The sequence below is a fragment of the Ambystoma mexicanum genome, chromosome 6q (assembly GCF_040938575.1).
Source record: "Ambystoma mexicanum isolate Mex_15411 chromosome 6q, UKY_AmexF1_1, whole genome shotgun sequence".
NCBI lineage: Eukaryota > Metazoa > Chordata > Amphibia > Caudata > Ambystomatidae > Ambystoma > Ambystoma mexicanum.
In genome coordinates, this window is record NC_090937.1 from 975472514 (window position 1) to 975496022 (window position 23509).

Consider the following 23509-nt stretch of genomic DNA (forward strand, 5'->3'; position numbering starts at 1 on the left):
TTGTCTTCTGCCAAGTCCCTGACTTCTGTGGTGTTCTCCATATCTGATAGTCCTATATATGCCACTATGGTTTAGGGAGTTCCTCACTGGAACGGGAATCCTTGTGTCCTAAGGGGGAGTCTCTCCTATTGAGGTCCCTCTTGCCCAGACCTCTAAGGAGGGTCAAGCAAAGCGGGTTCCCTTCCCTAGCCTGAAAGGGGGAGGATCCCCTTTGGGGAGAAGGGACGTATTCCCTTGATTCATCAAAGTAGTTAATGAAGTTTAGTGTGATGGTGCATTTCTGTTTTGTTTATTTGATTTCATCTTGACAGCGGCTGCTTTGTGCTAGTAAGTCATTGTTAAATAATTACTGCAGAGTTGTGGCTATGTCAGTGAACAGAGGATAGCACAGGGGCAACACGTTGGTCTCAGAAGCAAGACCATGCAGAGCAACAGAGGTTCAAACCCAGATCTGCGCTTAGAAACCAAACTGAGGTGGCATGGTGTTGGGCGAGTTATTAAAAAAAACAATTAAAATAAATAAATAAAAAATAGTCAACTAAGTACAACTTAAGAAGTGACCCTCATACCATCCCGAGGTAATCCCCATCTAAAGAGATGGAAACTCAGATAATGAGTGCTGAGTGATGTGGTGATTCACCAGTTATTGTCTCTTCTCACCAAGGGGAAGCCCTTTCCCATGAGGCTAGGGAGGTGCGGCTGCTACCCAGTAGTCCCCCTAGGGGTGGTATAATGCAAGAGGACCTCATGGGGAGAAACTCCCCCTATGGGGATAACAGCGATCCCCTTGGGTACAACACGTTACATAACATCACTCCCTCACATGCCTTAGACCCCCCTCCATAGCCAACCACTATATTGATAGTCAACCAATGCTGTAGTGCCAGGAAAACTAAGATAGAAAGTACTAGGATGAAGAACATAGAAAATGTAAGGATCACTGACTTTCCTGGTACTGAGACGAGGTGGCTCACAGGAAGATTGAGCAATACCAATGAGCCATTGACAACAGGTTTGACGTTACACTTGGGTGGAGCAAGCCCCATAAGAAGGAAAGCAAAGAAGTACTTCGCTTCCGCCCTGGTCGTAGAAACCGGAAGTTTCGAAGTACATGGTGGACTCTTGGAAGGGTTCTGCAGAGGAGACTGGCAGGAAGTGGAGAGAGTCTGTGACGGGTCCTGCGTCGCCAGGACCAAGGTCAGCTGCAAATAGGCGATGCAGTGACACGACCTCCAGGAGGAGGTGGACCGTGCGGTCCCCGAACAGTGCCGAGTCTGCAAGAATCCTCAACACGCAGAGCCACCACAGAAGCATTGAAGAAGCCAACGGCTGCTGGAAGGAGACTGACCCGAGCCCCTGGAGAGACCAGTGCTGTGCCAGCAAGTCACAGAAAGTAGCGTGAAACACAGGCAGACCAGTAGGGACGTGGGGGGAGTTAAGCGGTCTCGGCTTCAGGCCAGGGCAAGTGCTTCAAGGGCCTGGGACCCGATCAAAAGAAAAGTGGCAGGGATAAGTCCACTGGCCAGGTGGTTTCTGCTACCAGTTGATTGAAACAGGCCAGGTACTAATCAGCAAAGAATGGTCTGGGACCCCAACGAAAGAGAAGAGTGCATCCGAGGACATCCTCCTTGTATCAGTGGCAGAGGTAAGCCCACTGACCACCATAGAAGGGTCTAGGACCCTGAGATAAGTTGATTCTCTGGAAAAGTGCCAAGGAAAAACCCAAATGAGAAAACAACTCTCAAACACCAGGAGAATTGAGTCATTCCCCTGGTAGAAAAATCAAAGCCAGTCAAGTATGGTGAAGTGGTGCCAGGGGAAGGGAGTCATTCCCCTGGCATTGAAGAGTGTTGATTAATACCAGGAGAAGGGAGCCATTCTCATGATATAGAAAGTTGACTGTACAAGGAGCTGGAGTTACCAACCAGGGGAAGGGAGTCATTCCCCTGGCATTGGTGTTCAAGGAGACAATTTTGGGAACATCATACATACACCAGGACAAGGGATGCATCCTCCCAATGAGAGAACTTTCTGTGGGATTGCTGCAGGGCAGGGGAAGGGAGTCATTCACCCTGACATTGTCTTTGCAAGACAAGATTGAGGGAACGCTACCCATACGCCAGGAGAAGGGAGTCATTCTCCTGGATAATGAGCTTGCTGTTGGACAATATTAGTTTTACTTGTAGTTTAAGGGTTGGAAGTAGGTTCTGACACAGGACCATGGATTTTCATTTGGACGAACATTCTGACTGTTACTTGAGATTCAGTTTGAAGCAGGGAAACCCCTCTTAGAGATTGGGAAAGTGAGTGTTCCTTTTTCTTTTATAAAAGCCTTTAACCACAAATAGGCCACCTTTGTGTCGGATTATGTCTTCGACACCGTTGCAGTGGCCAAGTACGGAGGAAATAATTCCATCTATTGAACATGCTCAGAACAGTTTTAACAGTAATGCCCCTTCCGCCGAGGCGGAAATTACTAAAAGAAATTCCTGTCACAGCTGCAATACACAAGCCTGTCCAACTGCCCTGATACCTTAAATTCTACTATTCATTTATATTGTATATATTTTCAATCAACAACCGCACGCACTGGGAGAGATCGTAAAGATATAGAAGACTCATTTTTTACAATTATTTAATAGCCTGGAAAAAGAGTCAGCAGAACGTGAGTTCAGGTCATTGTCAAATACTCATAAATGGTATGATGTTAAATCTTTGCACTCGCAACAGACTATATGGAAAGGAGGCACCAACAGAGTGTAATTCCGAGACAGGAAGTATAAATAATGGACCTACATCAAGAATGGACTTCGATTCATCCATGATCAATTCTAATTTGACAGAGTAAATTAATTCTATGGCCCCTATACACTTAGTCTTACAATCTTTGGGAAAGCTTTATGATATCATAAAATACGGAGTTAAAATGCAGACAGCCATTTTAAGAACAGTTTTTTTTATAAACAGCAAAACAAATCACACATGGCTGTGAATCATCGGATTGGCTTGGAGGTGGGATCCTTCATTAGTCCAGCAATGGAAGGGCCATATCTGGTCAATATCACTGATGAAATATGTTGATTTTACAATTTTTCAATACGTCCAGGTTGTTCTATCAGATATGCCACAGGTTGATACAAGAGACAAATCCCCAAATATGTACCTGTACTGAAGAAGAGAACAAAGAAAGCTTCTAAGGTCAAGCCCTCAAAGAATTCAATGTAGATACGAAGGGCTAAATCTAGAGGTTTCCACTCAATTTTAAGGAGCCTTAATGTCGAAACAAACTCTATAATGGTTATCCCGGTTGAATCTAAAGCTACAAGTGAAGAAAGGCGAGTCTCTATGACAAAGCTAACAAGAACAATAGACGGAACACAAAGAAACAATCTCAAATGAGAAGTATGGGAACCTAAAGGGAACTTAATTTTGCTTCCAATTAAATCCTAAAGTGGTGATAAAAGAAAAGCTAACTGAGCATCCGAATATTAAAGGTAATCAATCTATGAATGATAGATCAAAAGTTGAAAGATCAATTTCGCAAGTTGACTTATGCACTAATAGGGATCATATAGAGGTTGCAGTACTCCATTGAGCTCAAGAATGAATAATTCAAAGATTTCTTCAAATTATGCAATTAAGAGTCAAACTAAAATCAATAAAGTGAATGTTGGTTTGAAAGTTGGTCAACTTCTACAACTGTCCAAAGGAGAACACAAGTCAGATACAAATAAACTAATTTGTTTTGAGCAGATTTTTGTAGACCAAGGTAAACTATTATTAAATAGAACATCACTGCTGCGGCTGTTCACCACGACCCTGTGGTTGAGAGCCCTTGTCTCTAGAGACCTACACCTTGTTGAATTCATAGATCCAAAGGGAGGATATTTTGTTGTTGTACACTTGAACTCTAAAATCATATATAATTTGATTATTAGTGAAATTGACACCTTCCTAACCTTTTGGAATGATGTATATCCTCATAAGGAAGTAGTGTCATTCGAGAATGCCTAGTGAGCTGATAAATTGTCAGGAAGGGAATGAACCACACTACACATGATTCTCAAAAAGATGCTCTAATGTGTACACTGAGCCTTAATGGCGATAGATTAATCCATCTAAGGAGAAGTCAGAGAGGGCCTCAAAGGGAAAAACTATTTGTTTTGGCTTCTGAATTTATTGGAAGATGCAACGAAGAATCAGTGAAATTATAAAAACGAAATAGCAATGAGATAAGTATTAATTCTTAGTGCAACCGATGAATTAAAGGCTTATTAAATGTCTGCTCTGATACAATGAACATTCTACATTACCAACGTTTTTTACTGCAGAAAGTCTAGTTATAAATACCAACTAGTTAAGACGGATATACAATTTTCCAGAAAAAAACAACAAAAAGGCACATGGGGTGACATTTTTGTGTCTCTTTTGATAAGGATTGCTAATTCCTTGTACTTTGTTTTAAGGGCATGGTACACTGATTGTGAATTACAGCAGTTAGTTTAAAATGGGAAAACTGACCAAGTTTATTGATTAATAAATACTGAAAACCTGTTAAAAACTAACATTGGGGAGCTATTTGGTATTAAGTCCTTAACTGTTGCTGTCCAGACGTGGCATGATCAATGAAAATTAAATTAAAAGGAAATCCATCCTAGTGGTCAGATGTACTTGCTCCGTTGTTTGGTAAAATTAGTAAGGAAAGTAGTTGACCTGATACATAATTTAAGAGCTATGTGGCTCCAATCTATGAAAAGGGAGACCATGCTAATCCTGGAAATTATCGGCCTATTGCTCTACTGGAATCCTACAAGAAAAATATGTGCTTCTCTGGTTTTAGCTGATTGGTAGGAATGGATATTAGAAACAGAGTGTCCATCTTTCAAACCAGATTTAGGAAATGTTTTTTTTTTAAAGCTGATTTTTGCTAGAGGTTGAAGTAATTGGAATCCTTTCTTGTATGCTGCTTATATTGAATTGAATTGAGTACCACTTTTGATTGTATTTATGGGCACAAATTATGGAACAAATTATGAAAATGGGAGATGCCAGAGGGATTATTACAAATGTTAATTCAATTTTATTCACATAAGGTTTTTCAAGTATGGCTACATTTTAGAGGAGCTCTTTCCATTGAAATAGATGCAAGTGTAGGTTTGCGACAGGGATGCGTCTTGTCTCCCTGACTTTTTAAATTATATATTTCAGACCTGATAGAATAAATAGGGAAAATTCAAACTGTTCTCCCAAAATAGGTCACCAGCATTTTGGGTTGCTAGCCTTTGCAGATGATATTGACTTGTTCCCTTGCAGATAGGTAGGTCTCCAGCATTCTCTGAACCAACTGAATATCTACGTACTTGATAATTATCTAAAGGTCAATGTTAATAAAACTACAATTATGATTATTAACAAAATAATAGTAAGCCATAATTGGTATTTTGAAGAAACGTTATTAACGATTGTAGGCCAATTGTCCTATTTTGGGTTATCCAGTTCATAGTACATTTAGTCCTGCATTGATATTATTTAGGCTATGTAATAAATTGACACCATTATTAGCCCAAATGGAGGAAGTTGTAGACAGTTGTAACAGTGCTCGAGATAACATTTTGAAGTGGGAGTATTTTATTCCCTGTTTTTTAAAGTTGGGAGTAAAATGAATTTTTAGGGAGTACAAAAGTAAGCCCCATTCTCAATGGGAGTATTTTATAAGCGAGTACAAATAATTGCATTGTAAATCGGAAAGGTTTTTGCACTGAATACTTCTTTGCAGCGTTATCCATGCACATTAAAAGATACATTTGTACCTCTTCAGATCAGGCAGTAATAATAGTTTCTTGCTCATGCATTATGCATACTACTGGTCGAAACATATCCATGGAGCTAGCTGTGTGGGTAAAAGCAAGGGCACAAGCTTGCATGTGTCAGTTTCCTGTTTTTTGTTGGAAGCATTTCTGCTCCTTATTTTTATTTTTTGGATGTAGTTGCCTATTTTTAAGAAATAAAAGTGACCGATACACCCCTTATGCTTCCAAGGAAATAGACTTGATGGGTGTATTTGGAAAATAATTGTAATTGTACCCTCTTCTTTACCCATTACTTTAATTACAAGGTAATTATGTTTACAATCAATCTATTCAATGGTTATATTAAGGACATTGATGATTTTACATAGCATGTTAAAGCTGGTTAAAGGGACTTTATACAAAGCTCTTAATGAGATTTTAAAGAATGGGTTGTATTCTATTTTTTTGGATTTTGTAAGAATATGTAATACTTTGTTTGGAAGAAATGTATTAATTTTGTGACAAGTTATTTTATAATCCAGGTAAAGTCCACGATAAACTATTTTTTTTTTTTTTTTTTTTTTTTTTTTATTTTCATTTAGTTTGTACAAACTTTAGAAAATCTTTTTATATCAAAACTTATATATTCTACAATATGCAATGTCCAATTACTCCCTCAGCTCTTTCCGGGGCTCGAGTTTTCCCTTAAAATTTCTCTATTTCTAATGCTTCATTTTCATTTCTCAATGTCTCATTTATCAGGCATTTGGACGGCGCCGCAGTTTCTTGGAGAGTCCATACTCCGAGGTTCTTTTGTATACAAATTATGTCTGAGTTTGGTCCTCCATTTTCCCCCACATGATTTCTATTTGTTTCAAGAGCAGTGTGAGTGCCACCGCCAGTTTTTTGTTGTTACTGCAGTGTAGCCTTCCCCACCATTCTTCGTCACTATACGTGGAGACTAATTTTCTTTCTGTTGCCAGGTATTTTGTTCTTAATTCCTTAAGTTCGCTGCAATAAAGTATCAAATGTTTTAATGATTCTGACTCTATTCGACAGAACGGCATGTTGTCTCTTCATTTGGCCATTTCCTGTTGTAGATTTGGGCTTCTTTAGTTTCATATAAATTCAGTCTGAATCGCAGATATGCCCTCCTTAGATCTTTGCATGGAAACAGTTCAAGGTATTGTGTTAGCTGCATTCTCCCTTTTGCTTCTCCGGGATGGTTCTTCATGTATTTATGGGAATTTCTTTTTTCTGTTGTTTTGATCCAGTCAAGATCCATTAGTTTTTTTTTCACTCCATTTGGGTTGTTGACAAGCTGTTTCTCGTCTACTTCTATCTCTTTCAGAATCCTTTTACAGTTTGTTCTCCATTGCTGGAGGATCGGGTGGACCTGTAAACTATTCCGTTCTGCCAAGATTTCGAATTGGGGGACACAATTTTCAATTGTTTTCCTGTACAGGTTTAGCATGTTCCATGTGATCTTCGCATCTAGCGTTGTTACACCAACTTCATAGATTACACATGCGGTCGGGTAACTTTGGGGTATTTGCAGAATCTTTTTCCAAAATTGCCCCTCACATCTTGCCCAGATCTCACTGGAGCATCCAAACATACATTCTGCACCGAAGATTAGTGCTGGAATTACCTTACTTTTATAGAAGTTGATCACTGGCTTGTATGAGAATTTTCCGTATTTGTTATGGATTACCCGGGCTTGTGCTGTCAGCTGTTTACATTTACTCAGGGTCTTAACTACCACAGGTTCATCTCGCAGACTTGAGTTGATGTACACCCCTAGGTATCTGCTGCATTTTGCTTTTTTAAGTTTCTCATTTCCGAGTGACCATTGGAATTGGCATTTTCTTGATGAGGGACCCTTTAGATTTTCTAGGGTCAGGATCTCGGATTTCTCTGCATTGACCTCCAAGCCCATTTTTATTGTATATTCTTTAAATGCTGTTAATTTCCGTTGCAGCCCTATAGGTGTAAGGTCTAGAATTACCATATCGTCTGCGTAGAGGAGCCAACTCAGTTTGTTACCATTTATCGTGGGGGGCGTGCTTCGAACTTCCTCAAACACCCTACCCACTTCTGATATATAAAAGTTGAATAGAGTAGCGCCCAGTGGACAGCCCTGTTTTATCCCTCTGGCCGTTGGTATTGATTTTGAGTGATTTCCCTGGTCATCCAATCGAATTTTTACAGATGTTTGCGAATATAATTCTTTTATGGCCAGGATAAGGCTCAATGGGCAGCCTCGATCTTTCAGATTTTGCCATAGCGTTTCTCTGTCTACCCCGTCAAAAGCATGAGCCAGATCAATCAGAGCTAAATACACTTTCTGGCCTGATCTTATTGCTTCCATTTTTACTAAGTTCAATATTAGCAGATTTAAGTTGCATCCCACGCCCTTTACAAAGCCAGCTTGTCGGACATCAATTGACTTACTTTCTTTTAGCCATGTATTCAGTTTCTGTAAGAGCATAGTTGCAAAGATCTTCCCCAGTACGTCTAACAGGGCAATTGGCCTGTAGTTTGTTGGTTTCAGGCGACATCCTTTCTTGAATATCGGCACTATGATGCCTTCTTTCCATGATGCAGGGATTCTGACCTCTTTTGTGATGTTTTGGAAAAGTCTTTCGCAGAACGCGGCCCATTCGTCGATGTTTTGTTTCAGCATCAAATTTGATAAGCCATCAGGTCCTGCTGCTCTTGAATCACTACATTTTTTAATGCAGGTTACTATATCTATGCGTTTGAAGCTTAGATCCCATGGTTGTATTTCCGGAAAAACCGGTGTTTCTTTTTTAAGTTGTTTCTCGAACAGGGATGTGTAGTGCTTCTCCCATTCACTTTCTGTCACCATGTTCTTCATTATTGCTTTCTGGGGATTTTCTACTTCATTTAGCAGAGACCAGAATCCTCTGGAATTTCGCTGCCTCAATGACTTCAGCATGGCTTCCGCATCATTTTGCTCTAATTTGGCCCTATGCAACCTCACCCATGACCTATAGTTGTTTTTTAACAGACTTGTCTTTAGCTTATATTTCGTGTCATTTGTTTGCTTTAGCTTTCTACAGTTTTTCCTTAGGGTTCTTTTTTTTTCTGCTAATTCTTTATCGTGTACATGCTTTTTGTACTGTAGTTTCTTCGGACCTTTAACATTCACCCTGTAGATTTCCATAAATTCACTGTACTCTGTTGTTGAGGTCTTCAAATAGCATGAATCAGGCTTTATGGCCTCTGCAAGTGATTCTATTTCCGTGGCCGTCATTCTCAGCCTTGTTCTTCCGGGTTCCACTTCATATTGTTGGTGCTTCTGTGAGGTTTTCTTATGAGTGGGTTGGCTCCACATCAGTGAGACAAGGTTGTGGTCACTCTGTGTCGATTTTATCACTTTCATAGAGGACATTTCTGCAGCGATGTTTTCTGTCACGAAAAAATAATCTATGATTGACCTCTGATTACCTCTCTCCCATGTCTCTACTGCCGGTATATCGCCCATTGTGTTTCCATTCATCATTATCATAGCGCGATCGTCCATCTCTTCGAGCCACGTTTGTTCCTTCCTCCTTTCCTTTACTGATCGTTCTTTTTTCGATTTGGGTTTGTTAACGATTTCTATTAATTTCAAATTCAAGTCTCCACATATCACTATCTTTGCATCCCTCTCTTTTGATTTCAAGTGATCAATGGCGTCCAACAGGTCGTCCATTAAATTCTCTTGTTTAGCTTCTTGATTGTTCCAGTAGATGTTGTAAATATGTATCCTTATGATTTTTTGTGTGTCCTCAAAATCATTGGCCTCGACCTTTGCATATTGTATATAGTTTGACAGATTCATGGACTCCTTTATCACAAACCCGCTCTTGTGTTTCACCAAAATTAGTTGACCCGACATGGGTCTTCCCTTTTTTTTTATTATGGCCGGATTCATTGCCACCTCAAAACCTTCTATGCACGGGCAACTGGCTAGCCATGTCTCTTGGAGACATACGATATCGCAGTTCCTCAGCAGTTCGTTGGAACTGTTGGCAAGATGTGCGAATCCTCTGGTATTCCAAGTTGCCCATGTTATGATGTTTTTGTCCCTTTGGCATTAGCTTCGTGGTTGGTTATTTATGGCTTTAGCTATCCATGCCCATTCGGCTGCATCTATTTCCGGTTTAGGGTTATTTCCGTTCTGAGCTTGCTGGGTTAGATCTTCCGTGGCGGGTATATTCGGCACTGTTATTTCGATTTTTAGGCCTTTTGGGTCGACTATCAAATCCCTCAATTTTCTACAATCATCACCGACTTCAGTGCCTTTTTCCGCACTCCCCTGCCTTTCGTGCTGCTCGGCATGCTGCTGTTGGTTTTCCTTCTGTGAGCACTGGTTTGGGGCTAGTAGATTATCTACCTCATAGATTTGGTATCCTGCTTCCATTATTTGCCTTTCACACATCATAATCAGAACTGTGGTCTTCCTTGAGTCAATGTGTAACAAGGTACTTACACGCCCATATTCTTTTATCATTTCGACTCTGCTTAATTCGATACTTCGGATTACTCGTAATACCGGTATTGTTTGAAACAATTGTAGTATTGTATTCCTATTCGGCGATGTATCATTCTTATTTTGTACAATCTTTTCAATCAGGACCCTGAACTTTAGTTGGCCCTCCTTTGAGTTATACTTCTCCTGCTTATTTCGGGTTCTCGAGTCTTCTTTGGTTCTCTCATTTCCTTCGCTCTTTTCATTCATTATTTTAGTGGGCTTTGGCATTCTGTCTGTTGATGGTTCCACTTCTGGGTAATTTGAGCCCGCTTTTACTTCTAAGGTAGTCTGCATCCTCTGTTTCTCCAGGGCTAGTTTGTTTTTCAATAGACTAATTTTTAATTTTTCTTCCATGGTGTAAAATGGTTTTTTTGCCCAGGTATCGTCCTCACTTGTTTCGACCAGCACACCCTCCATCTTTTCCGATGGGCAAATCAGGCGTATCACTCTCCTGTTTATCGGTTCATTGTTTGTACGCTCTGACACCCTCTCTCTCGTAGGATCCTTATGTCTCACCCCATCCTTCTTTTTGTTGGTCACCTCTATCAAACTTCCCGACTCATCGTCTATATCATCATGAGTGCTGTATACTGACATATTCATCAGATCTTCATCTTCCTCAACTTGATTGAGTTCTATTAAGGCATTACCGTTTTGGCTAGGCATTTCTTGCTCCTTATTTTGATTTTGTCCAGTATTTGGATCACTCGCCGCGAGTTTTTTGGCCTCCTCTTTGGTCAACTCTGTGTTATTTATTGTCACGTTTAGGGCCTTGATATTTCTAAAAAAGTTTGCTGTGTTTTTGGCATTCTTATTCTTTGGGGCCGACAAGTTTTTTGTTTTCCTTTTACATTTCCCTTGTTTGTTATTACCATTTATTAACCCGTTTCCACTATTCTTTGGATTGGTTGATGGATGTTTTTCAAATATCTCATACCAGTCTTTATCAGGGCTCTTATTTCTAAGTGTTGGCTGTGTTGGTTTCACGCCTCTCATCCTATTGTCTTCACGTTCATTGTTGCTATTTTCAGTAGTTAGTGGCACCACTGGCTCTCGTGTTCGAGAATCCTCTGTTTTATCGTCCAATCTGGCCCTCACATTACTGATATTTTCGGAGGTTGAGGAGTCGACTATTACCTCCAGCTCGCATATTCGTATGTCCTCACTTTTTTTGGCCTTGCCAGAGACTCTGCCAGATGGCCCCCTATTCTCCATCTCTTTGGTTCCGGATCCTGTAGTCTTTGGATCTTGCACGTTGTCTTTGTGTTGGTGATCATGTTCTTTCCCCACTTGATTTGCGTTAATCACGTCATGTTTCTTTGGAATTGATTTTTTGTTTGTTCCAACCTCATTTCTGTCCTCTACTCTTATTTGCTTTAATGGGAGGAGCTTGTTCGTTGGGACTAACTGGATTAGGGAATCTTGTTCTTCCGGTATCATTTCACACTGATCCGGGCACTGATCGGGTCTTTTGGTTTGAATATACCTTTTCTCCAGCTCTTTATTCAAGGATAGTAGCGCGTGTTTGGCTACCTCTGCAAATAACCGTTTGTCCTCGGCGTTATTTTTCAGGGCGTCTTTCAGTGTGTTTGTCGCGTGTTCATATCCACGAGATGACATTTGGTTTTGTAGAGTCATTTCCAAAATATCCCCTTCCATTTTAATAATTTTCGTATTTAGCAGCGCGATCAGTGTGTTCTGGTCTTTGCATGTTTCATTTAGTTGCTCATAGAGCTTTGTTAACGGCGTTGTTGCTATTGTCGTTGCTGACATCATAATTGGTCGTAATTCATTCACCACTTTTTCGATCATGGCTTTCGATGTTAAGGTCCTAGTCCTTATTTTCCTTTGCGGTAGTTTGGTCAGGTTATGTTCAACCTGTTCGACTTCCTCTTTTTCTGTTTCGGTCTCGGTGTTTCTTGTAGGTATTGTAGATGACCACGACCCGGACCTTCTGATGTTCCTTGATATATTTACAGAAACATTTGTATCGTGATTTCCTATGTCTCTTTTTCCATTTTTATGTTTTTGTGATTGGTGGAGGTCGGAGTCCGAGCTATGTGTGTGGAAGTAATGCCTTGAATGTACTTCAGTCCTTCGTTTCTCTATCTGTCTCAGATACAAATTTGAGTCCTCCATTCTTCCGGGGTCCTTACCGCTCTCTTCGGGAGCCGTTCGGTTTGAGATGTTTCCTTGCTGTTGAATATTTTGTTGGCGGCTCGCACTGGGGGCCGCCATTTTGGCATTTAATCGGGTTAAATCTCTGATCAACTGATCTGCAATAGCTATGGAGCTTCGTCGAGGTCGTTGGTGGGGGTCTTCCTCCTTATTGGCCATGGAGGAAATTTCCTCTGCCGGCTTCCATATATCTTCTTCGAGTGGATTTCTTACTTTGATGAAGTCACACGGTCTCCGACTTATCATGCCTTCCTCGGCCTCCGAAATAGCATCACTCATTTCATCTGGTAACCATCGCTCTTGTTCTTGTTGACTGTTCATCATTATGGGTTGCCCTGGCTTTTCCCTTGTCTCCAAATTTTTGACCAATTTACTTTTATCAGGTGGTGATTCCTTTGTGGGGCTTTCTTTAGAGGTTTCCCGTCGCTTTTGGAGCCTCATTGATGCCAAATTTGGAGGTCCGGACCCATTTAATACTGAGATGCTTTTTACTTTCTCCATATCTTTTCTTATTATCTCCTCGACATTCTTCCATGCTAGTATTTTCAGCGAGCAGATTTCAATGTGCGGATTCGCTCGATCAGGATTTGAATTTGGCATACTTATCTCTTTGATTAGGGGGCCATTGGAGTGCATAACAACTCTACTTTTGTTGGAGGCCCTCTCTATGAGAGCACTCGCGTTGGCTTGATCAAGGGTACAGAGGTTATCTCTTGTGTTACATTGTGCCTCCAAGACCTCATTCAGGGTCTGATACTCCAGCTGCTCTTCTCTTTCTATAATTGGGCATATCCCATGCTCCCCCCCTTTGGCCGCTTCTCTTTCTAGGACCTGCGTGTTCATTTGCGCGTCCAATTGCTCCAATCTATCGCGGGGGCTGCGGTATGGGGTGCACGGGGTAGCCTCTAGGCAATCAATCGCATGCTCTGCTGTTTTTGATGCTGAGTCTAGTGATCCTTCTGTGGGCATGGTGTTTGTATTATTAGCACCATTAACTCTCTGATCAAAAGATTTGCGAGGTGGCAGACTCAGACCCTTAAGATCATAGCAAGGCTTTTCTGCGCTGTTAGCCAACACACTTACCGCTCTTCCGTGGGCTAGCAGCGTCTTTCTTCCGGCCATCGTGATTTCATCCCGCTCGGCTTTCCTTAGTTGCGCTCGGGTCTGCGGGATTCCGGGTCTTCCTGGCATCATCTCCGGCCCGCTCCTAGGGCTCCCAAGGGCCACAGTCGACACTTTCCTGCTGTGCTCCGCAGTGTCGGCCTTAGTAGTGCGGCTCCCAAAGCACCAAACAGCCACAAAACAGCAAGCGCCCTTTGCACCTGTCGGGCTTAGCGCCGCAAGGGCGGTGGACTCGCTGTATTCAGCGCTCAGCTGGGTCACGTGCAAGGTCACGTGATACTCCCGGCTCCGCCTCCTCCAGGAAGCGTGGTTCTGGCGAAAAAAGCCCTCCACTCGTTCTTGTTGTCCGCGGTTATCTGCTGCAGATCTCGCTCACTCTGCAAGACAGTTACACACCGCTTGCCGGTGGGCTCGCTGTATTCAGCGCTCAGCTGGGTCACGTGCAAGGTCACGTGACACTCCCGGCTCCGCCTCCTCCAGGAAGCGTGGTTCTGGCGAAAAAAGCCCTCCACTCGTTCTTGTTGTCCGCGGTTATCTGCTGCAGATCTCGCTCACTCTGCAAGACAGTTACACACCGCTTGCCGGTGGGCTCGCTGTATTCAGCGCTCAGCTGGGTCACGTGCAAGGTCACGTGACACTCCCGGCTCCGCCTCCTCCAGGAAGCGTGGTTCTGGCGAAAAAAGCCCTCCACTCGTTCTTGTTGTCCACGGTTATCTGCTGCAGATCTCGCTCACTCTGCAAGACAGTTACACACCGCTTGCCGGTGGGCTCGCTGTATTCAGCGCTCAGCTGGGTCACGTGCAAGGTCACGTGACACTCCCGGCTCCGCCGCCTCCAGGAAGCGTGGTTCTGGCGAAAAAAGCCCTCCACTCGTTCTTGTTGTCCGCGGTTATCTGCTGCAGATCTCGCTCACTCTGCAAGACAGTTACACACCGCTTGCCGGTGGGCTCGCTGTATTCAGCGCTCAGCTGGGTCACGTGCAAGGTCACGTGACACTCCCGGCTCCGCCTCCTCCAGGAAGCGTGGTTCTGGCGAAAAAAGCCCTCCACTCGTTCTTGTTGTCCGCGGTTATCTGCTGCAGATCTCGCTCACTCTGCAAGACAGTTACACACCGCTTGCCGGTGGGCTCGCTGTATTCAGCGCTCAGCTGGGTCACGTGCAAGGTCACGTGACACTCCCGGCTCCGCCTCCTCCAGGAAGCGTGGTTCTGGCGAAAAAAGCCCTCCACTCGTTCTTGTTGTCCGCGGTTATCTGCTGCAGATCTCGCTCACTCTGCAAGAGAGTTACACACCGCTTGCCGGTGGGCTCGCTGTATTCAGCGCTCAGCTGGGTCACGTGCAAGGTCACGTGACACTCCCGGCTCCGCCTCCTCCAGGAAGCGTGGTTCTGGCGAAAAAAGCCCTCCACTCGTTCTTGTTGTCCGCGGTTATCTGCTGCAGATCTCGCTCACTCTGCAAGACAGTTACACCTATTACAAACTATTTTATTATGCAAAGAACAGGAGACTGTGAAATATGGTACTGTTCCAAAATATTTCTCAAACCTTCCACATAGGAGATATAGCGATAAAGACCAATGTTTGAGGGGTTTCGTTTTTAGTTTTGTGTTCATTAGAGGATTTAGGTCATAGGAAAGGTAATCCAGGGAAGAACATTATTATGTTTATGTATGAAAACAGAGTTTTGTAAACATTTAAACATGTAATGCTGGGGTTTGAAAGAAACATTAGAAAACCAATGAAAACCTATTTAGAAAATGTTTGCATGATGCTTCAGAGGTGCATTCTAATACACTATATTCTCAATAGCAACCAAATATAAATGGTAATAACAGTAAGATGTATATGAATTATCTATGATCTATTAGGTGAAAAGAATATTACTTTTTTGTAAATCTTTATTGACATCAGTGGATTATAATTTTATATCTATTGAACTGTTTTGTACTGATTTTATGTTTTATTGTTGTCGGTCAGATTTGAGCTTTTCTTATAGATATATTGAATTTATTGAGATTTGTATAATTGAATAGATTTTACGTAAAATTGTAAACCATATATACTAAATTAAAAATAAAATAAATGGGGCTGAAGAACCTGAGGTGGAGTCGGCCGAACTCAAGCAATTGTGTTGAATGATGATCCCTTGTCCAGAAGGGAGAAGGCTACATGGACGAAGGTAGCTCATTTGCTAGATGCATTAAGGCAAGCTGTCTGCCTGACTGAAGGCCGTTGTGATACTGCTTGAGACAGTGGGCAATCAGATAAAAAGCAGGAGAGAATCCGCCATCTTGGAAAAAGACTGAAGCATGAAGGAGAGCCCAGATGCAGGCCCCTCTCAGTTAACTCCTCATCACATATTGAAGAGGTGACTACTGACATGAGAACCAACAAACTATGTATGAGAGGGGCGAAGAAATACCCATTCCCAAGAAACAAAAGAAAGCGCTGAGAAACGGAAGAGAAGGACCTCAAGAGAAGCAAGAGACCGGTCTAAGAAAAAACCTTTAGAGAATCACAAGGTCTGAATAAAAAAAAACTGCTAAGAAACCAAGAGACCATCCATCGAACTTGGAGTACCTTTGGTGTGCAGCATTTAAAGAAGAGACCTTATACGGGCAGGATTTTAAATGTGTGTTGCCCGGCCTCCTAGAAACTTTTTATATAATTTAGTGTTGGCATGGGGGCTAACAGGACTTCCGAAGAATAGGATTTGGGCGTCTGTTGGCCACTTCATGTGGAATTCCTTTATTAGAGAAGGGTGTCCAGAAGAGGCTAGGGATTTGTTAAGCAAATATGAGGACTGTGATCAAAAAGAACTGGATTACCCGACATTCTGTTGGACTCTCATGGACTCTGCTTATGTGGAATCTCCTTTTTTGTTTGTAGAATCTTTCCCTAGTCTCTATAGGAATTTACTCAACCCAATCTTGCAAACTCTTATTAATAAAGAGATCAATCAACTTTGTCCTCATTTCTTAACACATCACACCTGGTCACTTTTAATAAATAATGGAGCTTAACATAAAATATTCTTGTACATCTGCAATTGTTTAATTTATACTTTTGAGCCCATTTTACCAGTCTTTGCACCCTTGCAAACACACGTTTTCAAGCTAATAGTGCCCTGTGGCAAATCTAATAGTTGCAGTGCATTTTTGTACAAGGACAATGTCAATGCAGTGAAAGATTATGTATTTGCATTATGTCCATTTTTGCCCTAGTGATTAATACTATGCAAAACTGCAATCTTTTGATATGAAGTCTATAAAATGGGCTGTGGTTTTAAGCTTGTTCCTAGGCACTATCAGATTTGATAAATATGCTAAATCATACATTGGAAGATGTGTGATTACCCTGGATCATACAAGTGGGAAAGCCACAATTAGAACTACTGTCTTTGTCCAGCAGTCTTATCAAGGGACACTACACCACATGTCATACCAGCTCAGGATCTCAATATCAGCATAACATTGGCAAGTGAATTGTGTAGAATCCACTTGAGAGCTGCATAGGAAGAATGTTGGAGCTTTGGCATTCTGTGCAGCATAAAGGTTAAGCAGAGCTCTCTGAACACTAACATTCCTTCTCCAAAGAGACAGAACCTGATGTCAGAAAAGCACGCTTAGAAGCTACATTTTCTTAATTGTACAGACAAAAACTCATAAATGACCTCTTTTATAAGAAAAGCTAATTCAGTGCTTGTCTCAGTTCCCCTTAATGGAGTGTTCCATATCCTTTCCAGGTTTTGATCTGTCGGACCCTGAGAAGGAGAAGGCTGCCATTTTTGCTTTGCAGCTGAAAGAGAGATCAGTGCTTCACACGGTAAGCTTCTGATTGAAAAGTAGTCTAAGATTGATCATACCCAGAGCCGACCTCTATCAACGTAGTCTTCTCTTCTAGGAGCTGATCATCACTACACTGTTGAGCAATGCAGTGGCACAGTTCAAGAAGTACAAGTGTCCGAGGATGAAAAGCCATCTGAGTGAGTCTGTGGGGCTTGCATCATCACTTGCTATTCCTTCATGTTAATTTCTTGCTCTTATTTTGGAATGTGCAACTGTGTGTTTAGTAATCTTACTTCATTGTTTGCAGTGGTTCAGATGGGAGAGGAGTATTACCATGCTAATGATTACACCAAAGCTCTGAAGTAAGTATTTCTTAGTGTTTTAATGTGGCTTTTATTTTTACATGCAGGTTACCAATGATTTTCTTATTCCCAAAAGTTGCTTCAGTGCAATTCGATGTATTTATTTATTTGATTTGTATATAGTGCTAAAACGTTTACAAATTAGAAACATAATAACATCCAAACAAAATTATACACATGAGAATAAAAGAGGATCGACAATACAACTTAAAATACAATGTAATGCGTCACTTGATCCATGTTACAAACACGGCTCAGTACATTTCATTCACGTAAACAGGCAGAGCACTCCTTCCCACTTATAGTCTATAACCTTAAGGACAACCTGGCCTAACCAAGTCTTATAGCAGCAAGTAGTAATTCAACAATAATGATTGTCCCAGTCCAGGGTGTCAATTAGAAGTATTGAGCAGGGTTCCCTAAGAAACTTCTTGACTTCTGTATATCAATTAAAAACTTTAATCTTTACAATCTTTAATATTATAAATACTAAAATGCACTAGTCAAAACAACTGTGCAATTAAAAATAATAAATTAATATATTTTTTTTTTTTTTAGTTGATTTAATCAAGTTAATGATTTTTACAACAGATCGAAATCAAAACGAAGTGAAGAGCAAAGAGTAGAGCTGAGCGCTGAAAGCTGAGGAAAAAAAAAAAAATGAATGTTGAGTAGAACTTAAGTTTTCAGAGGGATAGAATAAACTTCAGAGTCTGTGTAGTAGCGATAGTCCAGGTATTTCTTTCTCCGCTCATCAGGCGTGTCCACCACATTTCTTCTTCCCTAATATATGATGCAGAAAGGTGTGGTAGCAGAAATTTCTCACCTACGGCTCTGCTTCCTGGACAATTTAAAAGGAGATGGCGTATGGTTTCTACGAGTGAGTGTCTCGTTTTTACAAAAACGACACGTGTTCGAGTTACTTTGTCCTCTGAGTTTTAAGATCTCATTTGTCGGCAGTAGGTTCAGACGCGCTCTCAAGAACAAGTTTCTAGCAGCTTTATTTGGGAACTTGCTCAAGTAGTTCGGAACAATGTTTAGTTTGCTCTGATAGGAAGGCAAATGGCTGACTGATTTTGCTTTAGATGCAATGTTCAAGGTTTCAATCCAGTCGAGCTCACTGATTTCCCTTTTTATTTTTAGCGAGTTGCCGATGAGATCCTGCTCCGAAGAGTTTATTTCCACAAGCTTCTTTTTACGAGCCATTTCCCAAGATTTTAGCACAGAGGGGGAAGATGTCAGTAATTCAGTGCGTACGATAGCTAGCACATGAGGACAGTCCAAAAGCAACAGCTTACTATATAGTATCATCGATTTAATTTCCACGGTCCCTTCCAACGGTAATAGGCCAAGCTCTCTTCTGATCAAAGGGGCCGATGTTGACTTGGGGAGGCCTAGAACAGTGCGCCAAAATAGACCCTCTAGCTTCAGCCACAAGTTTGTCGGTGTGTGAGGCAGGGCTTCTGCAGCATAGGTAAGGGTTGGCACCACCTTCATCTTATAAAATTTAATCAAGGGTAACAGGGAAAAACCACCGAACTTGTTGTCCAAAGCCCAGCCTTGAGCCGCTAGGTTTTTTACTTTGGTCATTAAGCAGCTTTGGAGGGTTGCGTTTATACTCGAGCAGTCCAATGCTACTCCCAAGTATGTGATATTTGCGACTTTTTCCAGTGCTACCCTATCCAGGTACCAGGCAAGTTTTTCCTTAGGTCGTTTGTATTTTTCCATTATCAGGATCTTGGTTTTGGCTGTATTTATAGTTCATTTGTTTGACTATATGTCGCCAGATGGTCAAGTTGACGCTGAAGACCGATAGGAGTCAAATCCATTAAGATTAGGTCATCAGCATAGAGTAGTCTCGATGTTTTCGACTTGCCCATAGTTGGTGGAAAGGAGCGGATCGTTTGCTCCGAGGCTTTGAAATCGCCGACATAGGCAATGAAGAGTGACGGAGCAAGGGGGCAACCCTGTTTCACTCCGCGATCAACTGGGATTTCAGATGATAACAAACCAGCCTGGGTTAGTCTCACTCGCAGCCTTGTTTCTTGATGTAAAGCTTAAAACGGTTGGAGGAGTTCGTCCGGGCATTTCCAAAGACTCAGTTTTCTCCACAGGCGCTCACGGTTTACTTGATCGAACGCTTGCGCCAGATCTATGAACACTAAAAACACTCGTGGGCCTCCTCCCAACACCCTACTTTTGAGTGCGCTGAGAAACATGATGTTAGTGGTTGTACCGCTGTTTTTTGTGAATCCCGTTTGAAACGGATCCGCGCATTCGGCCTCCCTCGCCCAGTCCTGAAATGTTTGTAGTAATAGAGAACCAAACACCTTACCGACCGTATCCAGAAGTGCGATAGGACGGTAGTTTTTTGGTTCTTCTTTTCCGCCCTTTTTGAATATCGGGACTATGATAGATGTTGTCCATGAAGACGGAATTTGCCTTGCCTGTTTGCAGCGTTTGAAGTTTTCACTTATCAACACAGCCCACTGACTTGGATATTTCTTTAGGTCAAGGTTTGTTATTCCGTCCGGGCCGGGTGCTCGCGATGGTTTCAGTCTATGCAGGATTTTGAGAATCTCAGATTCACTGCTCAAATCTATCCATGGTGCCAGTTTTGTAGTAAGTTCGAAGGGGCTTGACGGTGCTGGCGCTTTAAACAGATTTGAATAGAATGTTATCCAAGTTATTTCCCCAATAGGGTTAGATGGTAGAATCTCGTGGGGCGACAAAGAGGATCTTAAGAGTGCCCAGAACTCTCGGGGGTGGTGGCCGCACACAAGCTTCAACATGGCTTTGGCATCTTGTTGGTAAAGTTTGCTACGGTGGTACTTGAGCCATGATTTGTAAGATTTCTTTTCTTGATTCAAGGTTGCCTGATTTTCAGGTGAGGGAAAAACAGCGAATTTTCTTCTGGCTCGCCTTACTGATCTCCGTTTTAGGACCAGTTCTTTGCTGTATTGATGTCTAGCACAATCGTTATTTTGTCTGAGGCCAGCAAATTTAGCTCTAAATGGAACCAGAAGTGGTTGATAGTCTGGTAATTGCGGGTCACTCAGTAGGTTGTGCTCATTTTCAATTGCTAAATATTGAGCCTGTATCTTTAAGATCGAGGATTCTGAGAGTCTTAGACGATTTTGCTGGGTATTTAACTCCACTTGTGCTGGCGTAACTGAGTTCACAGGCCTTGTAGTCTTCCATTCCAATACAAGCAGGTTATGGTCGCTAGCCGAGGACCTACGTACCTCGAACGAAGTAGTCAACGCTGCCAAAAGCCTGCTTACGAAGATGTGGTCAAGGTCTGCTGAGGAGTTACCTCTTTCCCAGGTGGGCGGCCTCTCACCTCTGGGGAATAAATCCTCAGCACAGAGCAGATCACGAGATGACATCAACGACAACCAAGCCACGCCACGTTTGCTTCTTAAGGTCGAAAAAAGAGGTAAGTCACCGGCTGAGTCATGTGGTAACCAGGTGGCATTTAGATCTCCGCAGATGATCAGCAGGGCCTCAGGACACCCTACTCGTGCTTCATCGATTGAGTCCTCAATCAGTGCTATGAAGAGTAAATCAGTCATAACCGCGGGATTCCAATATACGTTGAAGATGATTAAAGATTGTGTTTTGGGCGTTCCCTTTTTCACCTCTGCCTCAATCCAAATAACTTCTGTGGCCAATAAGTGAGTTGTCGCTCTCAGAGTATTCTTTAAGTGTAGGCCGGATCCACAGCGAATTGCAGTTATAAGGCCTGATGACGGTCGGCCAAAAGGTCCTTTAACAGCTGGAGCGAATGTCAAGTCGTATCCGTCTATGGAGGGGCGTTCTATCATCCAAGTTTCTTGCAAGCAGATGATATCTAAGCACCCCAAGTTTAGGTCTCCTTGTTTCGTTAGATGCTGGAATCCACCAGTATTCCATGACCCCAGGGAGAGATCTGGTTTACCAGTTAGTAGTGTAGAGGCAAGTGGTGCGGACAGACGCTCAGCGAATTGCTATTTGTTCTTGTTTATCGTCAGTGCGTTGGGCAACCATGCCCATTGTTCCGCTGGTGGAACTTGTTGTTGAAGTTCATGAGTGCTGGTCTCTTTGCCCCCCGGTAGTTGATGTATGGTCCTTCCGATTCTCCACCTGGGTCCCTGAGGACATCTTCCTATACCCAAAGGATCCTTAAGGGCAATTCCGTCTATCTTTGTGGCCATTTTGGGACACTGACTCTCCTCTTTGCCACTGGGATTCCAAAGAGAAGACCGGGGGGAGGCAATCTGTAAAGCTGGTTCATTGTGTGTAGAAGTTTGTCTGGATCCTCTCTCCTTGCCAGGTCTTGAGTGCAATTGTGGTTTGTTACTCTTCGTAACTGCGATACGAGGTGTAACTGGATTAATTGATTCTGAAGGTTTCCTGGGGGGGGTAAATAGAGCACTCTCTTCCAATTCAAACAGGTCAAAGCCCATTTTTAATAGATGTTCAGCCGCCTCGGAGATCCTCACTTTGGCCCAGTTCGTTTGCACGTGCAAGTAAGCGCATGCCATTTTTCCTTGGTGAAAAGGTTCGACCCTGGTAAGGTCATTTGATTCGACTTTTCTGAGCGATGGTACGCATTTAAGAAGTTGTAGCAGGTAGCTTCTATTTAATATCACGTAGTTTCTGTTATTTGGCAACTGTTCGATTTTGAAGTTTCGTTTTGATTTAGAAGCATATGCCGTTGACCCTCGCCCTTTGTTTTCACCAGATTTAGAGAGGTGCAGCTTTTGCTTATCTTTCGTATTTGTGGCTGGGGAAAGTCAATTTTCCGAAAACCATTTGTCCCGGGTGGCGTGCACCCATTTAGTTACAGAAGGGGAACTTGATCTTAAAGGAGAGTCGGTTCTTCTAACCCCCGGTCTTGAGCGAGGATTTTCGGAATTGAGCTCTCCCCTTACCGCTTCTTGGAAGTTAGTGTGGTGCCATTTGGGGCTACTGTCTTTCAACGGACCCCCCCCCCCCAGCTACACTTTTTTTGAAGCTTCTTACAGCGACTTTCCAAAGTACAAAAGGGCGAGTGCTCCTTGTCCATATGACGAGAGTTATTTGTTGATTCCTGATCATCAGATAGTGTGTAAACACTACAATTCAGTAAGTTCTCATCTATCGCATGCTCAGATTCCTTATTTACAGGAACGCTATCTAGTACATTGGACCCCGACTTCAGACTTCGAATTTCCCGTTCAGCCACTGATTTTGATGTTTCGCAATTAAGGGGGGACTCAGACCCGCGGTTCCTTTCGCCTTGGTCTTTCGCCGATTGTACTTTATTAATAGTCGGTTGAGGAGAAAAGAACTTAATAGTCATTTGCTTTTGGGTCGTAAGATGACCTTTCGTTACAAGAGTAGCCTCCTTTGCTTTCCTGTCCGGGACAGACCCCTGGTCTATAGTGATTTCATTCGGTTCATCGCATATTGCTCCATTTCCCTTGGCCTTGATGGACTGTGGCTTGGTCAGTATCGGACCCTCACACAGGGGCACGTAGCTGACAGTTGTTCTTAGTTCATCAAGTTGAAATTGCGAACTTGGGGCCAGGGTCTGGGAACTGGCATCCACCTGGAGGCCTTTCGTTGATTGTGCTGAGGACTGACCGAACTCCTCGTCTTTGGTGCCCTTTTCCATTTTATTGTTCAGTGCGTTGATATAGCCTTCCAGAAAAATTAGACGGCTATTCATCATCGCTATAATGGAGGTATGATCTCTCATTGAG

The 23509-nt window shown here is 42.4% G+C and overlaps 1 protein-coding gene across 2 annotated transcripts in view; it reads left to right on the top strand.

The window, feature by feature from the left end:
• TRAPPC11 (trafficking protein particle complex subunit 11) overlaps positions 1-23509 on the top strand; it is a 1974021-nt gene that overhangs the window by 417315 nt on the left and 1533197 nt on the right. For both annotated transcript variants that reach the window (XM_069631477.1, XM_069631476.1), the window contains exons 12-14: positions 17376-17455; positions 17534-17615; positions 17726-17780. In XM_069631477.1, coding sequence (XP_069487578.1) covers positions 17376-17455; positions 17534-17615; positions 17726-17780 — 217 coding nt within the window. The remainder of the gene's footprint in view (positions 1-17375; positions 17456-17533; positions 17616-17725; positions 17781-23509) is intronic.